At 47.8% G+C, this 25,564-nt stretch overlaps 1 protein-coding gene across 3 annotated transcripts in view; it reads left to right on the forward strand.

Moving 5' to 3' along the window:
- The window catches only part of CCNK (cyclin K), a 357,987-nt gene that overhangs the window by 210,112 nt on the left and 122,311 nt on the right, over positions 1–25,564 (forward strand). For all 3 annotated transcript variants that reach the window (XM_069208291.1, XM_069208290.1, XM_069208289.1), the window contains one exon: positions 2,942–3,207. In XM_069208291.1, coding sequence (XP_069064392.1) covers positions 2,942–3,207 — 266 coding nt within the window. The remainder of the gene's footprint in view (positions 1–2,941; positions 3,208–25,564) is intronic.

Below are 25,564 nucleotides of genomic sequence, written 5' to 3' on the forward strand. Positions count from 1 at the left end.
AACTGTATGGTTACATGGCCATGTTTATTCCAAATGCTATTTTTATTGTGGTGTCCTCTATGGGCTGTTCGGAGCATTGTAGTGAACATAGTATAATATTCGCGGCACGAAAACTCGCTCCATAATGCCGTGCAGGGCATTATTTTTATAGAACATTTTTGGCTCATAACTCAGCCTGTGATGGTCCAAGGACAGTGGGGCCACCTTCAAAACGCTCTTTCTGTCTACCTCATCTCTGGGTCCCTACACTGTTATTTGGGACCCCAAAATAATAACCCCTCCCACCATTCAGTGTCTTTTAGGCTTTCTCATGGCTAGAACTTCTGTTTTACAGCTAGGAGAAGTTTTGTTTTAAAGGCCTTTTTTGTAATATCATTGCAATAGGCCTGCTGGCCCTAAAAACGCCCTCTAGGGGCAAAGTATATGGTTACTCTGCATTACTTCCTCCTGTTTTTTCCATGGGGTTATGCCCTCTAGGGGCTAACAATATGGTTACAAGACCATGTTTCTCACAAATGCTATTTTTGTTATGGTTCCCTTTAGGGGATATTTAGGGCATTACAGTCTAATGCCAAAAGTTTACTTCTGATAAAACATATAAAGTTATCAAATAAACCTTTAATAATCTTTCCTTATTACAAATATGACCATATTTCAGGCCAAGTTAACATCCTTATTTTACGATGACTGAACACTCTTGATATGTTTGGGTGACCCTTCTAATATATTTCTCCTCTGTGGCTATCTTGTGTCTTTTTTTGGGGTGTTGTGTTGGCCAGCCAGCAACTCTGATGGTGAGGTGGTGAAAGTAGTATTCTATTGGAATTAGCATGGCATATATAAATTAGGTTGCTAAATGGCAACATTTACATTTTTTGCTGCAGATGGTAAATGGAAGTGCTTCAGTTATATGCAGGGCCACTGAAATTTTATGACAGGAAAAGACAAAATTATAAGGTAGGGTTGCCCAATTTATGTGGCAAGAACAGTCCTGTTATAACTTTACAATGCCAATAGCTCTAACTAAGCAAATATAAGACCTATTACATTGCAAATGCTTGTTAAATGCAGTGCACCCTGCCCTATGAGCATTTGGGGCCTACCTTAGGGATGACTTTTATGTATTAAAAAGATTTAGACCTGTCCCAAAGGTTTATTTTGCCAATCTGTATTTGCAGTTTACAACTGCATTGCAGGCTGTTTTGGGAGGCCTGAGACATATTTTAAAAGGCTACTTCAGTTTGTGGTACAGTCAGTGCTGCAGGTCCACTGGTAGAATTTCATGTACAGGCCCTGGGCACATGCACTACCTTTTATTAGAGGCTTACAAGAAAATTAAATGTGCCACGAGGGTGTAAGCTATTTGTACTACGTTGTGGGAGAGAGCACAAGCACATTAGCAGTGGTAAAGTGTGCAGAATCCGAAGGCCAACAAAAACTAATTTAGCAAAACCTGATGAGGGAGACAAAAGGTTTAGGGGAATATCGTGCCAAGGATGTTTAGTCTAACACACGCCTTTTATGCTAATGACTTCTTGTGACTCCTTATCTGAAAAGTTTCCTTTGTATGAACTATTGCCTCTTCTGAAGGGTTAGTAGGCTTACCCATGTTCCAAAGTGCTGTAAGTCTTAACACTTACTTTTTTCAATACCTATCTCTTCATAATTGAATATGAACCATTAAATAATTGTTAGTGTTTTCAAGCCCTAGTCCTTGCCCTTTTGACTAACCAAACCTTGGGCTCTGGAAACATCTAGGTTATGGAGAGTTCATCTGTAAAATAATAGTTCCTTAACAGTGTGTTGCCTTAAGTTCATTAGTTATGGAGGACTGCAGGCAAGGATAAAGCAGCTTAGGTCATCACTCATAACAACCAGTCTTCTAAATATCAGATCATTTTACAAAGCATGGAATTTCAGTTTTACAGATTTTCTTTGAGCTCATTTAGTCAAAGGAAAGGCGGCTAGCATGGTTCATAGCGCTGTTGGCCCTTAAGGTAAGCCAATTTAGCTTGGCCTATTGAGATAAGATAGTTACTAAGACCTTTCTCCTGATGTATTAAAACTTTCAGATGAGCATTTTCAGCACCCTCTTTGGTTAAACAATTTGCTTCAAGGTTGCACAAGTTCATGTTTGCTGCTCAGCACCCAATATTCATACAGGGACACTAACCTGTTTAGTGCTTGATTACAGGTGGAAAGTGCATAACCACTTTGAAGTTCCCACTGCCCCAGTGGTCAGACAAAGAAATGAGAGATAAAATCTTAGACAGAGCAATATACCACAAATGTACCTGGTATTAGGACATCTAATTCTTCTCAAACAAATGAGAGGAAATTGATATTGTAGGTGCTAGAGATAGTATGCAATAGATACACTGATCAATGAGGGGAGCAGTCAATATTGATGGTGACAAAAATGTAAATGTAGAGTACTGCACATCTGCATTTATTTAGAGGAAGTGAGGGAATTCGGTAGCAAGCAATGCCCTGGAGAACTGTCTGTCTTCTTAAAGTGGCACAATGCTTATTTTAAATTGAAGTTGTATGGCTACCATTGTAGAATTTGACGATGGTGATCTTGCAAGATATTTGCTTCATATAAGTTACTTCGGGATTACCTTAAACCCGAAGGAAGCACACCTTCACTTCACTGTCAGGGTGTTCAGGAATTATTTTTAAAACATCTGATTGGTTAATCATATTTCTTTTTTGCCTTCTTACATGTAAACTATTTTATAAATGTTGTCCGTTTGTTATTTATTGGGACAAACCCTGTTACTTTATGATACTTTTCTTACTGCACAATGTGAATGTGTAACAAGGAGACTGAAGATGTTGGATTCCGCTGATAGACCTTTGCCAGTATAGGCAACAATAGATTATCTTTCATCTGCGTACTTTTCACCATGTGTATTTTACTCTGGTTATTTTATTTCAGATATTTGCCACCAGATCCTGGATTTGTACTCTCAAGGAAAACAGCAGATGCCACACCATTCTCATCATACACCTCCACTCCTCCAGACTCAACAGGTTCCTCCCATTCAATCTCAGCAGTCAGCGCAGGTTTCGGAGCCCCAGCAGCCTCAGCAAAAGGAGTCACAGCAAATGTCTCAGCAACAACAGCAAGCACCGTTGCAAGCCCAGACAACAAAAAAACCTTCTCCTCAATCCAGTCCTCCCCAGTCCACAAAGCGACCAGTGGTGCGTTGTTCTTGAGTACTTCATACTATATCATTATAACCTTCACTTTGATAGATAAATTATTCATTTGAGTTTTTAAGTTGGTCTTACTCTTTCTTTCAAGACAATTTTGGAATAAACACACTTCACACTCATTGTAAAGTATACATTTCAAGCCTCTTTCTGCTCCTCTACCTGCATGGTGGGACTTGCCCAGATCCCTTCTGCCAGACTACATGTCCCAGCAGCCTCCCCTGCTGGGACGAGATTGGAGCTTCGTCTTCCCGCCAAGGCACCCTCAGAAGCCTGTGCCGCCTGGGCCCATCCGCGCCCTTCGGAACCCGGAGGAAGCTGGGCCACCTCTCTTTCGCCTGACCCCTGCTTAAGGTACTGTGCCCACCCTGCTTTCTTTCCCTGCGCTGCCCTCTGTCCCTACCCCTGTGCTGACTGCTGTCCTTATGTTGTCCCTTCGCTGCCTGCTGTTCCTACCCCTGTGTTGTCCTTGTCCCTGCCCCTGGGCTGCCTTTTGTCCCTGCCCCTGGGCTGCCTTTTGTCCCTGCCCCTGGGCTGCCTTTTGTCCCTGCCCCTGGGCTGCCTTTTGTCCCTGCCCCTGGGCTGCCTTTTGTCCCTGCCCCTGGGCTGCCTTTTGTCCCTGCCCCTGGGCTGCCTTTTGTCCCTGCCCCTGGGCTGCCTTTTGTCCCTGCCCCTGGGCTGCCTTTTGTCCCTGGCCCTGGGCTGCCTTTTGTCCCTGGCCCTGGGCTGCCTTTTGTCCCTGGCCCTGCGCTGCCTGCTTTCCCTGTCCCTGGCCCTGCGCTGCCTGCTTTCCCTGTCCCTGGCCCTGCGCTGCCTGCTTTCCCTGTCCCTGGCCCTGCGCTGCCTGCTTTCCCTGTCCCTGGCCCTGCGCTGCCTGCTTTCCCTGTCCCTGGCCCTGCGCTGCCTGCTTTCCCTGTCCCTGGCCCTGCGCTGCCTGCTTTCCCTGTCCCTGGCCCTGCGCTGCCTGCTTTCCCTGTCCCTGGCCCTGCGCTGCCTGCTGTCCCTGTCCCTGTGCTGCCTGCTGTCCCTGTCCCTGCCCCTGTGCTGCCTGCTGTCCCTGCTCTGCCTGCTTTCCCTGCCCCCAGGACGCCAAAACAACTGTGTCTCCTCCTCCCCAAGATCCACCAAAGCACCCTTCACCTGTCGACACTGCCACTTCTCCTGCAACAGAACCTACGAAAGATCCTGCACCACTCCTGCCCACAAGAGCAAAATCACCTCGCAACTGCTCCATTGCATCCTGCTGAAGGCCCATTCACTCTGGGGACACCATTCTCTCTACTGATGTTGCCTTCATCACTGAAATGTGTCTCAACCCCTCCTCGAACCCTGACATCACCACCACCAGTCCCAAAGGCTACAAGATGATACACCAAGACCTCAGCAACGGACAAAGCGGAGGCACCGCCATCATCGTCAAGGAAACCATCGGATGCCCCACCACCACCACCACCACCGACAACCCTACGCCTCTCCTAGAACACCTCAACTTCCTACTTCAGGCTGATGCCAAGACCACAATAGGAGGCAACCTCGCCTACAGACCCCCAGGACCCTGAGCAACATTCTGGGATGCCATCCCCACCCTCATCACAATCCCCCCACCCCAGGCATTCGAGACTCAACACTACATCTTATTTGGCGAACTCAACTTCCACATTGACGACCCGAACTCCACTGCCTTCCTGGTTAACCTAAAAAACATAGACCTCACCCAAGTGGTCACTGAACCCACACACAAAGCCCGGACACACACTTGACCCCATTTTCCCCTTCAGCAACAGAATCAAATTCAGACACGCCACAGATCTCACCTGGACAGATCACACCATTGTACACTTAACCAACGCCCAGCACATAATCGCCAGGCGTCAGGTCTCCTCCCACCGCAGTTGGAGCAAGGTCATGGAAACTCAGTGGTCACAGACCCTCACCACCTCCCAAACAAAGGCCTCAACAAACCTCGACCAGGCCATCCAGAACTTTGCTGCCTAGATCACAGACAGTGCCGACATTCGCCCCACTGACACCTACAAAATACAACACTAGCTCCAAGCATGCCATGTGGTGCACCCCAGAACTCAGGACTATCAAACGCAACTGCCGCCAAATGGAGAAATGATGGTGGGCCACCGAGAACCCCGCTGACAGAGCAGCTCACTAAACAGCCCTCGGCAACTATCACAGGCACATGAAAGCAGCCATCAACACCCGCATCGACTCTGCGGCCAACCACACAAAGGAACTCTTCCAAATAGTCAAAGAATTCTCCAACCTCACTGCCATAGAGAACCCATCCACCCTTCACAAGAACTTCGAAACACCCTCTCCGACTACTTCCACAGGAATTCAACCTCCACGCCAACGACCTCAACCAACCACCAAACATCAGCCAAACATTACCACCTGGTCTCCGCTTACCACACTGACCACCTCTGACATAAAGTCTTCCATTCACCCCAGGGTTCCCACCGAACCCTGCCACCACCACCTCTATAGCCTGGCAACAAACCCAATCGGCATGCATCTCACCAGCATAAACAACTCCACAGCAATCTTCCTGCATAGATGGAAACACGCTGTCATCAGACCCCCTTTTAAAGAAAACCTTTGCTGACCCCAGCGTTCCCAAAGTCTTTTGTCTGATCTCTCTCCTCCCCTACCCAGTCAAAGTACTCCAGAAAGAAATCAACCAGCACCTTACTGAATTCCTGGACAACAACAACACCTACTGGACACCTGACAATTAGGATTTTGTGAAAACAGCACAGAGACTGCACTGATCGCCACCACAGACGACCTCAGAACGCTCCTAGACCATGGAGAAACTGGAGCCCTGATCCCCCCCGTGACCGCTCCGTCAAATTCAACACCGTTTCCCACAACACCCTCATCAACAGCCTCTACAACATAGACATGCAGTGAGAGGCCCTCAGGTGGATCGCATCCTTCATTACAGGACTCGCCCAGAGCATCCAACTACTTCCTTTCACCTCCGCACCCAAAGACATCAGATGCGGCGCACCACAAGGATCATCCCTCAGCCCTATCCTGTTCATGTACATGACCCCGCTCGCAGACGTCGTCCAATCCCATGGACTCAATCTAAACTCCTACTTAGACGACACTGAACTGATCCTCTCACTTACCAAGGGCCCCTCCAGCACCAAATCCAACTTCCGTGACACCTTTATCAACGGAGCCAAATGGATGAGACAGTTGCTTCCAGCTCAGTACCGACAAAACCTAAGTACTTATCATTGAGAAGAAGACCTCCGCATGGGACCACAGCTGGTGGACTGCAGAACTCTGACCTACACTCATACCTACCAATCATGCACGCAACCTTGGCATCATCCTTGACAGCCAATTGACCATGAATCAACAAGTCAACACAGTCACCTCCTCCTGCTTCCACCCACTTTGCTTGCTACGCAGAATCTTCAGATGGATCACAACAAACACCAGAAAGACCGTCACTGAGGCCCTCATCACCAGCCACCTCGACTATGGCAACGCCCTCTACGCCGGCATTGCCAGCCAGCTCCTCAGAAGACTCCAGACCATACAGAACGCTGCTGCCAGACTCATTCTGGACCTCCCCAGACTATCCCACATCACCTCCCACCTGAGAGATCTCCACTGGTTGCCCATCCAGAAGAGATACCAGTTAAAGATCCTTATGAACACCTACAAAGCCCTCCACGACCTAGGACCGGCCTATATTTTCCATCGACTGAACTTCCACCAACCCTCCAGACACCTGCCCTGCTCTTCACTTGCCCTCGCACACTCGCCTTGCATCCGTCTCAGCTGCAGCGGTGGCTGCTCCTCATACATTGCTGCCAAGACCGGAACAAACTTCACCTCCAGCTCTGTTCAGCCCCCTTGCTGCCAGAGAGACTCAAGACCTGGCTCTTTGATGGAGACTCATCACCCAGATACCCCCTGGGGTGACAGTGTTGCCCTTAACAAATAAAGATTGATTGATTGCTGTCACCTATATGATTTCTGCATGTCTGTTTGTATCTTGTGTACCTACAACAGAGCACCAACTCATGGCAGATAGAAAGAAAACAAGAGAGCTAGGGATTACATTGCACTAACTGCAAAGATAAAAAAAATATGTTCGCTATCATCTATTCTGCCCAGCTCTGTATAATGACCATCCCCTTTAAGAAGTAAGTAGATATTTTGCACAGCAGAGAAAACATTTAGGAAGCCAGCTCGTGCACTGCCTTAGTTTACCAGGGTCTTCCAAATAACAATAATCTGTTTCGCTAATACCAGTGTCTTTTTCTTGTCTTATTTTAAGGTCTCGCCTACAGTGCGCATGCGTTTCTCTGCAAGACAATTTGATCACATACAGTTGGCTTACATTCCGCCCATTGATTACCATTGGTTGGCAGCTTTGTCACCATTATTTGCTTTCTTCTATGTGCTCTGTGCTTGATAACGTCAATTTTTTTATTTTTCTGCTTGACCCTTCCATGGAGCATGGCCCAAGTACTTGTTTCCATTCACTGCTTTTCTTCTGAGGGCTACTTTTTTCTTTCTTTGAACCATCCTTGCGAGTGCACATTTCGCCAGCCTGCTGTGTTTTGTTGGCGTTCGAACCTTTCTTCGGCGGTTATCAGATTGTCAGAGTTCATGGGGTTTAGAGTGGAGCAATCAGAAGTAATGCCTTCTTTCAACATTCCCGCTGTTACTGTTTGGAACATCTGCTCCAGCTGGCCATGGGTTCTAATTCATTGCCTGTTCCTGAGCAATATTAGTACTTTCACTCCCAGCTTCGTGGTTGTTTGCGTTTGGAATTTTGCATGTTAATGCTGAAAGGGCAGGTAGTCACTGCAAATTAGTTCACATCTCTGAGATGTGCAAGTGATTTGGCCTAATGGCAGGAGCTGCTGCCATTCTAATTAAGGAACCATTTGGGAATCCCAGTCTCCGCTCATGATACGAGATACAGTGCTAGACAATTTAGGAGATGTTTAAAAAGTAATGTTTGGTGCTCGTGTGATAAGTATTGTTGTGTCGCGAAGCACTGAAATCCCCCCCCCCCCATACAGAGTTTGCGCTATGTGAGACTGCATATGAAATCCACAAGCATCCAATGTGGCATTTTTTTTTTTTTTTTTTTTTTAAAGCCACAGTTTTTTGGACCAAGCTCTCATTACAGTATGGAGTTGAACAAGAAAAGTATAAAGTAATTCAGCATTCATCCATAGAAATTTGTCCCAGGCATCTTATCTACTTGCTGATCGGCATGAAACATTGGCGCAAAACTCACAATGGTAATTTTGGTCACCCTTGTTTTGAGCCAGTGGTCTGCCCACAGAGGACCTAGGTCTACCAGGTGTACTGTTGCAACTTCTCTTGAACTCACTTAACAGATTCTGTTTGACTATTAAATTATAAAGCCCTTCATTATTATGCACATTGTTACCCTTTAGCAGCCACCCTGTGTTTTAACTGAAGTCCACAAAATCTACCCAAGTCTGACTCTGGGTTTTCGGGTTGCCCTGAACCTGATCTTGTACTCAGTGGTGAGGCCAAAGCCCTCAATCAGGGTATCCTTCATTTGGTCATATGACTCAGCATCTACCTCATTCAGTATCTAGTGTCTATCCTTGCATTTACCAGAGTTTTCAAAGGAGACAACCCCAATAATTCTGGCTGACCTCCCTGGCTGTACAAGCTCTCTCCAAGGCTATGAACCATTTGGTGGTACCATCACCTTCTGCGTATTTTGGGACAATCCCTTTGGGGATTTTGGGCTCACAAGTGTCCTCCCTAGTTATAAGTTTCCTGCCATCAGAGATGGGTCCTAGGCCCATCTCTTTCCTTTTATATAGCCAAACGTTTAGCCTCTAATGCTGTCCTCCTTGCTAGCTTGCATCTTCAGTATGTATATTTTTTGAGGCATTATTAGTAGTGTTCTCAGTGGATGTATTATTTGAAGGGGTAGAGATGGAGTCATTGCTGATCTCATCCACCTCTGCATTTTCCTCCTCTTCCCTAGGGGGTACATTTTTACTTGCCAAGACCTCATCATTACTCCAGTATTGGAACTTTCATAGATTCAAATGCTTGAATACTTCCCCGTTGTCGAGATGGGAGTCCCTGGTGGAATATACAAAACAGGCCTAAAATGTACATCTACATTACATGCCTTAGGCCTCAATTCAACAACCTATCACAGTCATTTTGTAAAATAGACCCAAACTAAAATTTTAACCAATCAGATTGCCTCACCCCATAGAACATCCTGTGAGGAGCTGCCTTACCTCAGATTTTCCAAGCATAAGTGCTACAATAATGAGAACACTGAGGAAAGAGAGAAGGTGAGCTCATCCGGGGAGGCGGATGGGTCGCATGTGAATCTATAAAAGCTCTGTTAAGAGGTAGTGTGGTCGAGCAGCCTTCGTTTTAACACAGAGGAGTGCAGGACATTTACAAATAAACACAACACTCAAAAAGGAGATCCTCCTCAATCTAGAAAACAAAAGTAGCAGGTATGTTTATATATGTTTGGACATCAAATAAAAATTGTTCAGGGAAGTACATTTCAAAATAGGAATTCTTTTCACGTTAAAAAGTAGACACAGTGCAATTTCTGAGTTCTGCAGTGTTATCCTTTGGGGGGGAAAACCAGTTCTGCAATCCGGTACTGTATGTCAACTTACAGGACTAGCCTCAGAGACTTAAAGTGAGTATTGGGCAAGGGTCCTGACCACACCAACAGGTCACCTCGGGTGGCACTGGGTCGTCGGGTGCCTAGTGTATTTCAATGGAGATCGGTCTCCCTGGGAAAAGTCTGCAGACCTTGGCTTGGAGGCCAGTTGAGTTCAACCAACAGGTAGGTAACAAACGTGGGGTGTTTGGGTACGTAGGTGCACATTTGGTTTTCTTCTCCATGGGTCAGGGGCGACCGGAGCAGAGGTGTCCTTTGGTGTTAGGTTTCTGTGACTGGGAGCACTCTTGGTTGAGGGGTCCTGTAGTCTGAGGCTGCAGGTGTTGTCGGAGTCCAGAAGTGAATTCTAGCTCAGGAGAGCGGCGGGGTCTTTGTTGCCATCCGGGGCTGACTTCAGCTCAGGCCAGAGGCAACGGGTGCAGTGGTTGCTTTAGGCTTTTGGTTTCTCTTACCACTGAAGCGGTGGGAGAGTGGGCCTGTGTGCGGAGGTTGTAAGTGCCTTTGGGGTGTCCAGGAGGGGTGATACCACAATGGACCTCTACTCTGGGGAGCTGGGGAACCTTGTTGGGACCGGTGGTCCACTTCAACTCCGGTCAGAGACTGCAGGTGCAGTGGTGACTTCAGGTGCCTGCTTTTGGCAGTTACAGAGGCTTCAGAGTCCCTTCTTTGGAGTTTTTTTGGAGGACAGGACTGCTGTTCACTAGAGGTCTTGAGTCTTTCTTGAAGGCAGACAGTCCTCCCAGGTTTCTAAAATCACAGCTTAAGGACGAGTCTACTTAGGGACAGATTTTGTTGAGGGATGCAGACAGGCCGGCTGGGTTGGTACCAGGTCAGCTGCTTCTTTTCTCCTCTTCTACTGTTGTGGCTCGTCAGTGCCCTTGGTCTTCTTAGGTCATCAGGATCCCCTTCTGTGTTGCCAAGGGCGCCCCTAAATACTGAATTTAGGGATGTTAGCAATGTGTAGGATAGTAGCCAATGGGCTACTGACCTTACTTGGGGTGACTACGCTTCCTTTATGGCCACTTCCTGTGGGAAGTGGGCATAACTCTGTCCCATCACCAAGACGGCTACTTATGAAATTCGTGCCCACCACGCCTAACTGACTACATATTCTTTCCACCTGTCCAAGTGCCAAATGGGTTCTGGATGGGGTGGGGTGTTGTTTCCTCTCCTGTGAGGGGAGCCAGATTTGCTTTTCAAAAGCAGCAGCCCTTTGAGGCTTGCCACCTTAGGAAGGCTAATCAGCAGGTCATCCGGTGGGAGGGGGTGAATAGGCCTTTGTTCTGGACCTCCTGAGAGCCCAGCGGTCCAGAATGGTGTCTTGGGTGGCAGGCAGGCAGAAACTGGTCAGCTAGCACACCTGGGGGTAGTAGGATTTCAGCGGGCCTTTGGGTGTACGTATTGGTAAATCCAACACTGAGATCAGTGTGGGTTCAGCAATATGAGATGTTTGATACCAAACATCCCTATCTTCAGTGAAGCCATCATGTAGCTTGGAAGCTTGTATTGATCAGTGTCTGCACATGTATTTAAAATGGCTTCACTGGTCATTTACTGTCTGAGAATCGACAGACATAGCAGGGCCATATCTGGTTGTGCACATATGCCCTCACATGAAATATAATGCACTCTGCCTTAGGACTGTAAGGCATGCTAGGGGGGCTTACATATATTGCATGCAGTGTTAGGAGATGTGGCACACAGACTGTGGTCCATATCGTGTTTTCACTTTTGTCTCCACCTAGACATGCAGCCTGGAATGGCAGCCTGTCTTGTATGGTGAGGGGTCCCTTAGAGTGGCACAATTCGTGATGCAGCATTCAGGGACCCTCTTCAATACCCCAGGCACCAGGGGTACCATTTACTTGGGACTTCGAAAGGGTGCTAAAGGTTTTGGCAATTGGTAAACAGCTGTGCAGCTTTAGGAAAGAAATGTGGCACGAGGGACCTGGTTAACACGAACCTTTCAGTCGAAATTGCATCACATACCAGGCAAAAAGTGGGAGGGGGTAACCATAATCAAGAGGCTCTTTCCTATATCCTCCAAGGGAAAGATGGTGACCAAGCAAAGAATAAAAGCAAAGAGTCTACTGAAGCCCCTTAAAAATCCTCTCAGGAAGGTGGGCCCAGAGATTCTTCCCAATCCAAGGGTGGGTACAAAGGTAAAAGTTTGGATTCCAGAAAAAGCTTAGTGTCATGAGTGCAAGGCTCTTTGACACCGAACTGGAGACCCTACCTGTCCTCAGAAAAGAATGCCTATAGTGCACCTGCAGGAAATGCAGTAGTAACTCTCCAGATGGGATTCCAAGTGGGTCTTGATCATGTCAGTGAACCCACCGAGGCATCTCTAGTCTCAGAGGGTGGGGTGGATGTATCTGTTCAGCCTGTCTGTCCCAGTAACCTGGAGAGATACAGACAACAGCCACATATCAATGGGGTTAGGGCTGAAGCCCTGAGAGCGACATGCCAGTGTCACCATGGTGACTGAGCAACTGATGTCTTCAGACTAGTACTTGACTGGCGAGACATATAAAGACCTTTGTGCTGATAATCAGGCCAAAGTACATCCCATGGTAATGGTATTCCTAGAATGGGGAGGGGTTACTGGCCAAAAGAATGTGCAATCCATAAACAGTGTCTGTTAGGCAATGATCTGGAGTACTCCGCATGGGCTGAGGTCGAAAGAAAGACCCATGCAGCTATGCTGCATATACCAGAATGGGTGTGTGTAAAAACAAGAGCACAGTGCAAAGCCCAGGGTGAAAAAGTAGAGTACGAGTCTGGAATAATGTCCCACCCTACCAAGAGAAAGGGCAACAAGTCTGGGAAACTAGCTTCTATATGTCCCTTCGCCTCAGGGAGAAGATCTCTCCGCCCTATCGGGAACTGAGTCTCATGAACCTTGTCCTTACACAGAGAGCTGTTAGGCCCAAGGTGACCCTGTAGGGAAGATCTGTGCCGGGGCAGAGGACCTATCCCACGCTTGAAGGTCTGAGACAGCAAGGCAAGCTGCTGATCAAGAAAAGAGTGATGTCAGTGACTCCCACAGGACCTATTGGGAGAAGGGACTTCATTACCCTGAGGCCAGGGGCCCCAAACCTGCTGCTACTAGGAGTGTGGTTAAGAGAATTTCTCTTCACGTTGGCCCAGGACCTGCCTCCAGCTGGGCATCTTGGCCAGGCTAAAACTTGGAGTAGGTTAGTGAACCTGTCCTTCTGACCAGGTATGTCCCAGAAGGTGTAGGAGTTCTTAAACTGCTGAGCCGCCTGTCAAGCCAGTGACAAGACAGGTGGCCACCTATAGTCTGCCTTAATTTTACTTCCAGTGGTTGTGGTTCCGCTTGAGAGGGTGTGGATTGGCATTGTTGGTCACCTAGACCCTCCAACAGCATCAGGAAGCCGATTTATACTGGTTGTAGTGGATCATGCAACCAGATTTATTGAGGCATTTCCCCTAAGGACTACTACTGCCACTGGAGTTGCTAGAGTAGGCTTTTCAAAGGAGGTGGTGTCTGGCAGAGGTGCAAACTTCATGTCTGGCTACTTGAAACACGTGCGGCTTGAGTGTGGTGTGGCATGTAAGTTGACTACCCCAAATCATCCCCATACCAATGGCCTTGTGGACAGATTCAACAAGCCGTTGAAAGGTATGATTGATGGACTACCTGAAAAACTCAGGAGATGGGATGTCTTACTTCCAACCCTGCCTTTCGCTTACAGGGAAGTTTCACAGAAGGGAGAAAGATTTTTCCCCTTTGAACGTCTGTTTGGGCATCCTGTTAGTGAACCCATTTGTCTTGTGAAGGTATGATGGGAGAGACCTCTCAGAGAACCTAAACAGGATATTGTGGACTATGTGCTTGGCCTTCGCTTTTGAATGGCTGAGTACATGGAAAAAGCTTCCATAAACCTCAAGGCCACCCAAGAGCTGCATAAGCTCTGGTGTGATCAAAAAGCTAAACTCTTGTAGTTTGAACCAGGGCAGAAGGTGTGGGTTTTGGCGCTTGTGGCTCCTAGGGTCCTCCAAGACCAATTGAGTGGGCCTTACCCTAACCTAGGAAGAAAAGGGAAAATCACCTACCTGGTGGACTTCGGCTCTTGCAGTAACACCAAAAGGGTTATCCATGTTAGTCTCCTTCATTCCTATCATGACAGAGCTGAGATGACCATGTCCATGGTCACTGATGAGGGACAGGAACCTGAGAATGATCTCCTCTCCAGCGACCCTAAGCTTGCTCAGGTGAAGGAGTGGTCTTTTCAGACACCCTCACTGACTAACAGTAGACTGACTGCAAGCAAGTCTTGCATCAGTATGCTCAGCTCTTCTCTTTGACCCCTGGCCAGATTACCTTGTGTACACATGATGTAGACACTGGGGACAGTTAACCTGTCCAAAATAAAATATACAGACAGTCTGATCACGTCAAAGAGTGCATCAAAGCCGAAGTGAGCAAGATGATGGCATTACTCTGAGAGCCCCTGGGCCAGTCCAGTTGTTTCAGTCCCCAAGCCTATTCCCAGGGTGGAAAGAGAGAAATGTGTGGACTATAGGGGGCCTCAATGCAGTGACCAAAACAGATGCATACTCAATTCCTAGGGCTTATGAACTGATTGACAGGTTAAGGGCAGCCAAATATCTCAGTACTTTTAATCTCACATCTGGGTACTGGCAGACAGTTCTGACCCATGGAGCAAAAGAGAAATCAGCATTCTTCAATCCTGATGGGCCTTAACAGTTTACTGTTAGGCCCTTTGGACTGAAGAAGGCCCCTGTCACCTTCCAAGGGTTGGTAAGTAAAGTCCTGGCTTGGTTAGACTACTTTATTGCAGCATATCTCAATGCTTTTGCTGACTTCAGCTCTTCCTGTTAGGATCATCTGATCCACCTTGGCAGGGTCCTAGAGGCTCTGAAAAGTGCAGGCCTCACTATCAAGGCAAGCAAGTGCCAGATAGTTCAGGGTCAGGTTGTATATTTGGGTCACCTTGTAGGTGGAGACCAAGTTCAACCACTAAAACCCAAGATCTGCACAATTCTGGACTTGGGTAGCTCCAACCACCCAGACCCAGGTCATGGCATTCCTTGGCTTGACTGTGTACTACAGTAAATTTGTGAAAAGATATTGCACTGTTGTGGCACCTCTCACAGAACTGACCTCCAAAAAGATGCCCAAGAAAGTGAACTTGATGGTGAGCTGTCAAAAGGCCTTTTACACTCTGACGGAAGCAATGTTCTCAGCACCTATTCTAAAAAGTCCAGTTTATACCAAGCATTTCCTAGTGCAGACAGATGCCTCTGAACATGGGATAGGAGCAGTCCTGTCCCAAATCATTGATGATGGCCATGACCAACCTGTTCCTTTCATTAGCCGGAGGTTACAACGGCAGCAGAGAGCAGCGTTGGAGTACCACTGAGAGGAAAGCCCTTGCTGTGTTTTGGTCCCTGAAGAAGCTGAGGCCATACTTGTTTGGCTCTCACTACCTTATTTAAAGTGACCACGTGCCTCTCAGATGGCTAATGCAAATGAGGTGAAAATCCTAATGTAGGAAGCTGGCCTTGTGTGTGGTGGGTACCTATGGTACTTACACCTTATACCAGGTATCCCTTCTTAGTGAAGTATAGGCAGTGTCTAGATGCCAGGTTCTTTAGAGGTAGCTGTGGATGGGCGGCCAAGGCTTATCTAGGAGACATGCAAAGCTCATGCAATACCACTGTAGTCACACAGCACAGTGCAAATAGCCATAACCATTAGTGACCGTATGGGGAAATAATGGAATGCTAATAAGGTACCCTCCACCTAGGTAAAATGTGTAGAGGGGAGCTGGGAGTAATAGAAAACCACAGAGGTAAGTAACACAGTAAACCCCCGCCGCCCCCCCAGGAATGCAGGAGTAAAACCCTGGATTTTCCACAGACCACCCAAAAAGAGGAAAAGAAGAAAAATAAGACACTCAGACAAGACTGCAAGAAAACCAGCAGTGGATTCCTGAAGAAAGAAGACTTGTGGAGAGAGGGGACCATGTCCAAGGGTGACAGTGGAGTCCAGGAGGAGTAGGAGCTACTAACCACCCAGCTGTGGATGCAGGATGTGGTTGATGGTGATAAAGAACAGGTCTGCACTGCAGCCCTGGAGCCGGAGAAGAGTTCCTGATGGATGTAGATGAAGTCCCACACTGGAAGGAAGATTGCAGGCGGGTGTTGGTGCAGAAATTCCACCAACAAGCCTTCACAAAGGCAACCTCGTGTAAATGGAAAAGAGGTGCTGCCAGGGACCAGCAAGGCCCAGGAGGACTCAACCCAGAAGGGGAGTCACAGGAGACCCTCCGCATCCCCATGAGTCCTCAGGAGCAGAGGCAGCACCCACAGGAGTCCCACTGGACAGGGACACCGTAGTCGCAGAAGAAGCCCACGCAGCAATACAAAAGAGGATCCCACGCCGCAGAAGAACCACTCGGAAGGCTGTGCTTTGCAGGCTGGAGTGCTGGGGGCTGGAGCTACACGTCGCCTGAAGATCCCTTGGAGGAGATGCAAACAAGCCTTGGCAGCTGCAAGAGACTCAGTGCATGGGGGTACTGTCCTGCGTGGAAAGCCAAAGGCTTACCTCCACCAAAGTTGGACAGCTGTCAGAGAGGACCCAAGATGAGTACTCTGGACCACCACCCGTGATGCAGGATCCACGCAGCTCAAGATGAGGGGAGATCCACGCAGCCGGTTGTCTCTTGTTGTAGGTGCCTGCTGTTACAGGGCAGTGACTCCTACACTCCAAGGGAGATTCTTTTTTTCTTCTTGTGAAGGCTGAAGAGTTGCAGTCTTCTGAGGATGCGCGGCCGGGGAAATGTTGCAAAGCTGGCAGGAGACATGGAAACAAAGTTGCAGAAGAGTTATCTTCATTATAGCAACGTTGTCGGTTCCTGGTGGGTCTAGTTGTGGTTCCAGTGGCCAGAAGTCGAAGCGGAGTTTGCAGAGAAGTCCTGCTGGAATTCTGAAAGCTGAATCTGAGGACACACCCAAGAGAGAGACCCGGAATAGCCCTGAAAGGGGTGATTGGTCACCTAACCAGATAAGCACCTCTCAGGAGGAGGCTCTGACATCACCTGCTTGGCCTGGCCACTCAGATGCTGGGGTGGTGATGGACAGGGGAGTGGACACTCCCCTTTCCGTTGTCCAGTTTTGCGCCAGAGCAGGTACTGGGGGTCCCTGAACCAGTGTGGACTGGTTTATGCACGGAGGGTACCAAATGTGCCCTTCAAAGCAAACCAATGGCTTGGGGAGGCTGCCCCTCCCAAGCCAGTCACACCTGTTTCCAAAGGGAAATTGTAGTACCTCCCTCTCCCAAAGGAAATCCTTTGTTCTTCCTTCCTGTGCTTGATCAGATGAAGCAGCAGGAGGGCAGAAACCTGTCTGAGGGGTGGCAGCAGCTGGGCTGCCCGGAAAACCCTGTAAGAATGGTGGTAGCAATGTGGGGGCCTCTAAGGAGCCCCTTGAGTGCATGGAATCATTCCAGACATGCCCAGGTTTGGAGTTAACATCATGCAGCTGGATATAGGTAGTGATCTATGTCTAGCTCATACGTCAAATGGAGTCCCTGCACTCCCAAAATCCAGGAAAATGGATCTGGAGTTTGTTGGGGCACCTCTGCTAGTGCAGTGGGTGCCCTCCCACACAGGTACCTGCACCCTGCCCTCTGGGCTGAGAGGGCCTACCATAAGGATGACCTAGTGACCTGGTGTAGTGACTTGTGGTGGAAGTGGGTGCATGTACCCGTTTCACTCAGGCTGCAATGGCAGGCTTGCAGAACCCTTTGCATGGGCTCCCTATGGGTGGCAGAATAACGTCTGCAACCCATATTGATCCCCTATAACCCCAGTGCCCTGGGTACCTAGGCACCATATACTAGGGACTTTCTTGGGGGGACCAGTATGCCAATTGTAGGAAGCAAAGGGTACAATTTAGATGAGAGGGCAAAACTTCTGGGGTCCTGGTTACCAGGATCTCAATAGACACAGTCAAAAATACGGACAACAGGCAGAAAATGGGAGTAACCATGCCAAGAAAGAGGGTACTTTCCTACACCCAAACTATTAAGATGGTCCATCTACCTACAGTGAATGGACTTTACAGAGGAACACAGGCCTGGGACTGACCATGCCAATGCAGATGGCCTTTCCAGGTTCTTCCACTTAGAAGATGAATACTCTCTTGGGAAAGGTTAATTTCATCCTCTTTCGTTTGGGAGGGGTCATGTTGGAAAGTGTCTCTTTTTGACATGGTTACCCTCACTTTTTACCTGGCATAAGATGCAGGTTTGACTGCAAGTATACTGGGTTCCTGCTAGCCAGGTCCCCAGTTCCAGATTTCTTTCCCCAAACTGCACAGTTGTTTCCTCAATTGGCAAAACCTTTAGCACCCTCTCCAAGTCCATAGTAAATGGTACCTATGGTACATAGGGCCTTGGGGTACTAAAGAGGGTACCTAAGTGCTGCAGCACAAATTGTGCCACTCTAAGGCACCCCTCACCAAGCACATGCAGACTGCCATTGCAGTCTGCATGTCCTGGTGCAGATAAAAGTTAAAACACAACATGGTACACAGCCTATGTCAGCTCCCCTAAAAGTGCACATCAGTTATGTCAGTCACCTCTCTAGCAGGCCTTACCAACCTAAGCTTGGGTGCATTATATTACTTGTGAGGGCATAGCTGCACAAGCTGATATACCCCTGCTATGTCTTTGTTGATTCTCAGACATAGTAAGTGAACAGGGAAGCCATTTTAAACTCATGTGCTGAACACTGATCAACATGAGTTCCCCAGCAACGTGATCGTTTCACTGAGGGATAGAGTTATTGGGTATCAAAGATCCTGCATTGGTGAACACTGAAATCAGTGTTGGATTTACCAAATCATGCACCCAGAGCGTACCTCTGGTGTGCTCGCTGACTAGTTTCTGCCATCCTGCCACCCGATACACCGTTCTGGACCCCTACGGTGAGAGCCTTCTGCTCTCAGGAGGCGCAGAGCAAGATCCTGTCCGGGAAGAGGATGTAACACCGCCTCCTCCAGGATGACCTGCTGATTAGCCTTCTTAAGGCGGCAAGCCTCAAAGAGCTCCTCCCTATCCATAGCCCATTTGGCCCCTGAACAGGCGGGAAAATTAGCTAGTCAGGTAGGCGAGCCACCCCCAGGCTAGTACCACACCTAATGTGGACTGGTGCGAGGTGAACACAATTTTTCAGAAGTAGCCATCTTGGTGATGGCATACATAGGAATTCTGGGACAGGCGTATGCCCACTTACCATAGGAAGTAGTCATATGGGGTTATAGTGACCCCCAAGGGTCAGTAGCCTATTGGCTACTACCATACACACTTCTAATGCCCCTAAATTCATTGTTTACGGGAGCCCCTGGCACCAGAGAAGCAGATCCTGATGATCCAAGAAGAACAGGGACACGGAAGAAACACAACAGCAGAAGAGGCGAAAATAAACAACTGACCTGGTACCAATCCCGCCGACCTTTTTGGTGCAGGTTTCGACGAGGGATGCAAAGTAGACTCCAGAAAACGGAGGAGAACTGCCTGCTTTCAATAAAGACTTGAGACCTCCAGAGAACAGCAGACCTGTTTCCTCTAAACTCCAAAGAAGAGAGCCTGAAGCCTCTGGAACTGCCAAAACTCGACACCTAAAGTCACCACTGCACCCAAAGTCTCCGGCACGAGTTGAATTGAACTAATGGTGCCACCAAGGTTGCTCAGCCCTCCAGAGACCAAGTCCATTGTGGTTTCACCCCTCCTGGACTCCCCAACAATGCCTGCAGCATCTGTACTCAGCCCCGCTCTACTGCGACCACTCATGTAAAAAAAAACAGACACCTAAGGACACCTCTGCACCTGTCACCCCTGAGCTGTGGAGAAGAGGACAAAAGGTGCCTACCTGTGCAAGAGCATTGTGAAGCTGAGCCCAGCTGTTGGTTCAGTTCGACTGGCCTCCTGACCAGAGCCTGCAGCCTTTTTCTGCAGTGACCAGTCTCCATGGGAGCACATTGGGCACCCAAAGCTGTTTTGCACTCTGCACCCAGCCATCCATGTGCCTCTGAGGTTGTACTGTGGGTTCTGCCTTGGACCTTGCCCACTACTCACTTTAAACCCCAGGAGATTGGTTAGGTAAGTTGCTGTACTCTACCTGTTTGCAGAACTTGTTTTTCCTCCCATAGGATAACATTGCAGAACTCAGAAATCGCAGTGTCCACTTTTTAATGTGAAAAGAATTCCTATTTAACAACATACTTACCTAACCGATTTTTCTCTGATACCTCAACATATATAAGGATACCTGCCTTTTCATAAATTGGTGTGGATATCCTTCTTGAGTCGTGTGGCTCATTTATTAACTACTGTATGCATTTGTAGATGTCTTTGCACTCTTCTGTGTTAAGCCTAAGGCTGCTCGACCACACTACCCCTGAATAGAGCACTTTAGGATTGCCTAGCAAGCCCTGCCCACTCACAGGGGAACCCCTGGACCCTTTACATGGTACTCGCATACCTCATAAAGGGCTAGCTTCCTACATACGTCAAAGAGCTTTGTACCATAGAGGTCAGTGCATGCCTAGTGCCTCCAAGGCTCTAAATCCTACACATCCGGCCAGGGTTCGGGGAGGCCACAGTGTATACAGCAAACAAAAGCACAATATTTGTGTCTAGTTCTGCATGTTTGAAAGTTAACAGAAGAAACTGGGCACTGTTATTCTTTGTGTCCCAATTTCAGCTTCTAATACAGGTGCACTGGGGCATGCAGAAAGGGTCTTGAGTAACTTGCGAATGAAAGGAAGAGACCCAACGTGGGCACACAGTTGGGTTGTTAACACATCGCAGAAGAAGGTATGGTTTATGTAGGAGGCTTGCTCAGTTTATGGTTTACTCCTATAGTGTGTGTAAGGAAATGCCTCCTTGGCATGGCTACCCCCTGACTGTTTGCCTTTTGTTGATGCCAGTTATGAATGAAAGTGTGCTGGGACCCTGCTAACCAGGCCCCAGCCCGAGAGCTCTTTCCCTAAACGGTACCTTTGTTCCCACAATTGGCACAGCCCTGGCACCCAGATAAGTCCCTTATAAATGGCACCCCTGGTACCAAGGGCCCTGATGCCAGGGAAGGTCTCTAAGGGCTGCAGCATGTCTTATGCCAACCTGGGGACCCCTCACTCAGCACATGCACACTGCCTCACAGCTTGTGTGTGCTGGTGGGGAGAAAAAGACTAAGTCGACATGGCACTCCCCTCCGAGTGCCATGCCCACCTCTCCCTGCCTATGGCATAGGTAAGTCACCCCTCTAGCAGGCCTTACAGCCCTAAGGCAGGGTGCACTATACCACAGGTGAGGGCATATGTGCATGAGCACTATGCCCCTACAGTGTCTAAGCAAAACCTTAGACATTGTAAGTGCAGGGTAGCCATAAATAGTATATGGTTTGGGAGTTTGTCAAACACAAACTCCACAATTCCATGATGGCTACACTGAAATCTGGGAAGGTTGGTATCAAACTTGCACACTGATGCCAGTGTGGGATTTATTGTAAAATGCACCCAGAGGGCATCTTAGAAATGCCCCCTGAATACCTGTCCGACTCCTAGTGTTCGGCTGACCAGTTTCTGCCAGCCTGCTACAACCAGACGAGTTTCTGCCCACATGGGGAGAGTGCCTTTGTCACTCTGTGGCCAGGAACAAAGCCTGTACTGGGTGGAGGTGCTTCTCCCCTCCCCCTGCAGGAACTGTAACACCTGGCTCAAAGGCTCATGCCTTTTGTTACAGCACCCCGGGCATCCCAGCTAGTGGTGATGCCCGCCCCTCTGGTCACTGCCACCACTTTTGGCGGCAAGGCATAATGAGAAAAACAAGGAGGAGTCACCCACCAGTCAGGACAGCCCCTAAGGTGTCCTGAGCTGAGATGACCCCTGCATTTAGAAATCCTCCATCTTGAGTTTGGGAGGATTCCCCCAATAGGATTAGGAATGTGCCCCCCTCCCCTTAGGGAGGAGGCGCAAAGAGGGTGTAGCCACCCTCCAGGACAGTAGCCATTGGCTACTGCCCTCCTGACCTAAACAAACACCTAAATTTAGTATTTAGGGGCGACCCTGAACCCAGGAAATCAGATTCCTGCAACCTACAACAAGAAGGACTGCTGACCTGAAAGCACTGCAGAGACAGCGGAGACGACAACTGACTTGGCCCTAGCCGTACAGGCCTGTCTCCAAACCCAAAGAACCAGCACAGCGACGCAGCCGACAGGGACCAGCGACCTCTGAGGACTGCCCTGAACCGAAGGACCAAGAAACTCCAGATAACAGCGGCACTGTTCACCAACAGCAACATTTTGCAACTTTTAAAAAACTCTCTTTTCCCGCCGATGCCCCCGGCTCGAGCTCCAGAGGACCAACTCTGCAGAGAGGTCTCCTAGGCGACTACGACCTCGTGAGTAACCTGAGACGACCCCCCATGCACCCCCACAGTGCACTTTCAAACTTTTACCTGAACATCTGACACTGCTCAAACAGGAAGTTCAGGCTGTCTTAGTCAAAGGAACTATAGAACCTGTCCCTACACAAAATCAAGGGTCAGGAGTATACTCCCTAATCCCCAGGAAGGACAGGTCTTTACGGCCAAACTTAGATGTACAACATTAAATCACTGCATCCTGTCAGAGCATTTTCATATGTTTACACTCCAAGAGATGATCCCACTTCTCCAACAAGGCGATTTCCTGTCAGCGCTAGACTTACAGGATGCCTGTTCTCACATTTCCATACACCAAGCACATAGCAAATACCTCAGATTTGTGATAGCAGACAACCATTACCAGATCCAAGTCCTTCCATTCGGGGTCACTAATGCACCTCGCTTATTCATAAAGTGCCTAGTGGTACTAGCAGCACATTTGCGCAGACAAAAACATCCATGTCTTTCTATATCTAGACGACTGGCTCATCAAAGCCAGCGTTCTCCCACTATGTCTCCATCACACCCAAACTACCAAAGACTTACTATGTCAACTAGACTTCACCAATTTACAAAAATCTCACCTTCAGCCTCTGCAGACTCACCCGTATCCAGGGGCTGTTCTAAACCCAACTGAGATTAGCATCTCCCAATCTGGTACAAATGCAGAATTTTTCAAAACAAGATATTCTGTTTTCAAGCCAATCAATAAGTCACTTAGAACAATCATGAGACTTATGGGTATGATGGCTTTGTGCATCGCCATAGTGCCGAATACATGACTACACATGTGTCCACTGCAGCAATGTCTGGCACATCAATGGTCTCAGTCAAAGGGTCAGTTGGAGGATCTAGTGTTGGTAGACAGCCGCACTCCTCACTCTCTGCAGTGGTGGAACAAAAGCAACCTTTTAAAGGGGAGGCCTTTCTCTATGCCCTATTCTTCAAACCTTACTGATAACAGACTGAGTGGGGTGCTGACCTTCACAATCTCACAGTCTAGCGTCTCAGGGAAAACAAACACCAGGGACTCCAGTTCAGCTGCCTACAGTTTCCAACTGTTCACCTAGCGTTGAAAGCACGGATTCTTCACCTAATCGCTAGAGCTGTCTTAATCCGGACTGACAGTATGATACCAAAGTACCATTTACCAAAACAAGGGGTGACACATTTTCTACAGTTACCTCGCCTACCACAATCTGGTGTTGGGCTCTACGTCCCAACATCCATCTGTTAGCTGAACATCTTACAGGAACACACAACAATTTTGCTGACCTTCTCAGCAGGGTGCAGCAACCAGCCCACATGTGGGAATTTCACCCACAAGTCCTACTTACAAAAGTGGGGTTTCCAGTCAATGATCTCTTGACAACTGCGGTGAATGCAAAATGCCCAAACTAAGCCTCCAGGTTTCCACACCCCCAATCCAAAGATGATGCTCTATGGATGAACTGGTCAGGGATATTTGCCTGGCTTTTCCGCCTCTAGTTCGGAAACTCAGACAAGCATCCCACACACTAATACTAGTGGCTCCCACATGGGCCCGACAGCCCTAGTTCAAAACCCTTCTTGAACTATCAGTAGTTCCTCACGAGAAGCTTCCAGTCTACCGCGACCATCTCACTCAGAACTATGGTGAAATCAGGCACCCACATCCCAAGGAAGTAAATGTAGCAATATGGCTTCTGAGATCATAGAGTTTGGCTAAGTTAGCACAGGAATGTAGGGATATTCTTAAAGAAGCACGCAAACCCACCACTAGAGCATTTTATGCAGCAAAATGGAAACATTTTATTTGCTATTGCCATTCAAAACAAATTGACCCTTTCAGAGCCATAATGCAGGTCATTGTCTCCTTCCTACTTCACTTAAAGAAGACAAACGTTGCATACACTTCTATACGATTGCATTTTGCCACAATAGCTGCTTACCTATAAAAAAGGCAACTTCTTTCTCTTTCAAAATTCCGGTCATTAAAGCCTTCATGGTAGGGCTTAAGAGTGATTCCTCCTGCGCCTTCTTGGAATCTTAATGTAGTACTTACAAAACTTATGGGTCCCCCATTTGAACCTCTGCACTAATGCCCTCTTCAGTTTTTAACTTTGAAAGTGTCATTCGTAGTTGCTATCACTTCACTTAGTGAGTTATAGGCTTAACCTTACAAGAACCCTTCTTCCGAATACACAGAGATAAGGTGGTGTATCTCAATTCCATCACAACCAATCCATCAAATTGCCAGTTTTTTTTCCCCCTCAACCAGACTATGTTGCGGAGAGAGCTCTTCATGCACTATATGCTAGGATTGCTTATCTTCTACATTGATAGAACTAAAACTTTTAGAAAATCGAAACAATTTTTTGTTGCCTTTTCACCAACCCACAAAGGCAACCTCATCCAAATCAGGCATAGCCAGATGGAATAGTAAAGTGTATCCAAACCTGTTATGGTAAGGCCAGAAGACTTTACCTATTCCTCCTAGAACGCGTACAAAAAGCGAGCAGCTATGACCGTTTTTAGGAAATACTCCCATAGCTGAACATTGTAAAGCAACTACATGGTCCACACCCCACATCTTCACCAAACCTTAATGTGTGGATGTTTTAGCACACCCACAAGCCAATGTAGACACGCAGTGGTAAGTACACCTTCTCAAACAACTGCTTTTAGAAGGCACTGTTTTACATTCTATGTAGAGCATGTGTATCTACCGCCACACATGCCATCAAATGGAAAATGTTACTTACAACCAGTAATCATCTGTTTGCAGCATGTAGTGCTGTAGATTTTCATGTGCCTGCCCTCCTCCCTGGACACCTGTGGCCGCTTCAGTTCGTTTGTTTTCTGTTTACATTGTCCTTTCCATGGACATTTTTCTTTACTCTTATACTACATTCACACCCACCTGTGGGAAAACAATCTATCAATGGAGTTGATGCCCATGTGCATTACCAACAAGAGAAGGAGTCACTATACCTCACGACTTGAAAGACTTTTTGAAGAAAATCAACTTGCACAGTTCTTGACCCAACACTAGATGGCAGGAGTAGGCAGAAAATATAAATCTACATCTGTAGTCCAACCAATGATTCTGACCTGTATTTCCTGTTCTTTTCTATAGTTTGCCTTGTGGCGGGATTGCAAACTGGCAGTTTTACACTGAACTGGAA

The sequence above is a fragment of the Pleurodeles waltl genome, chromosome 9 (assembly GCF_031143425.1).
Source record: "Pleurodeles waltl isolate 20211129_DDA chromosome 9, aPleWal1.hap1.20221129, whole genome shotgun sequence".
Taxonomy (NCBI): domain Eukaryota; kingdom Metazoa; phylum Chordata; class Amphibia; order Caudata; family Salamandridae; genus Pleurodeles; species Pleurodeles waltl.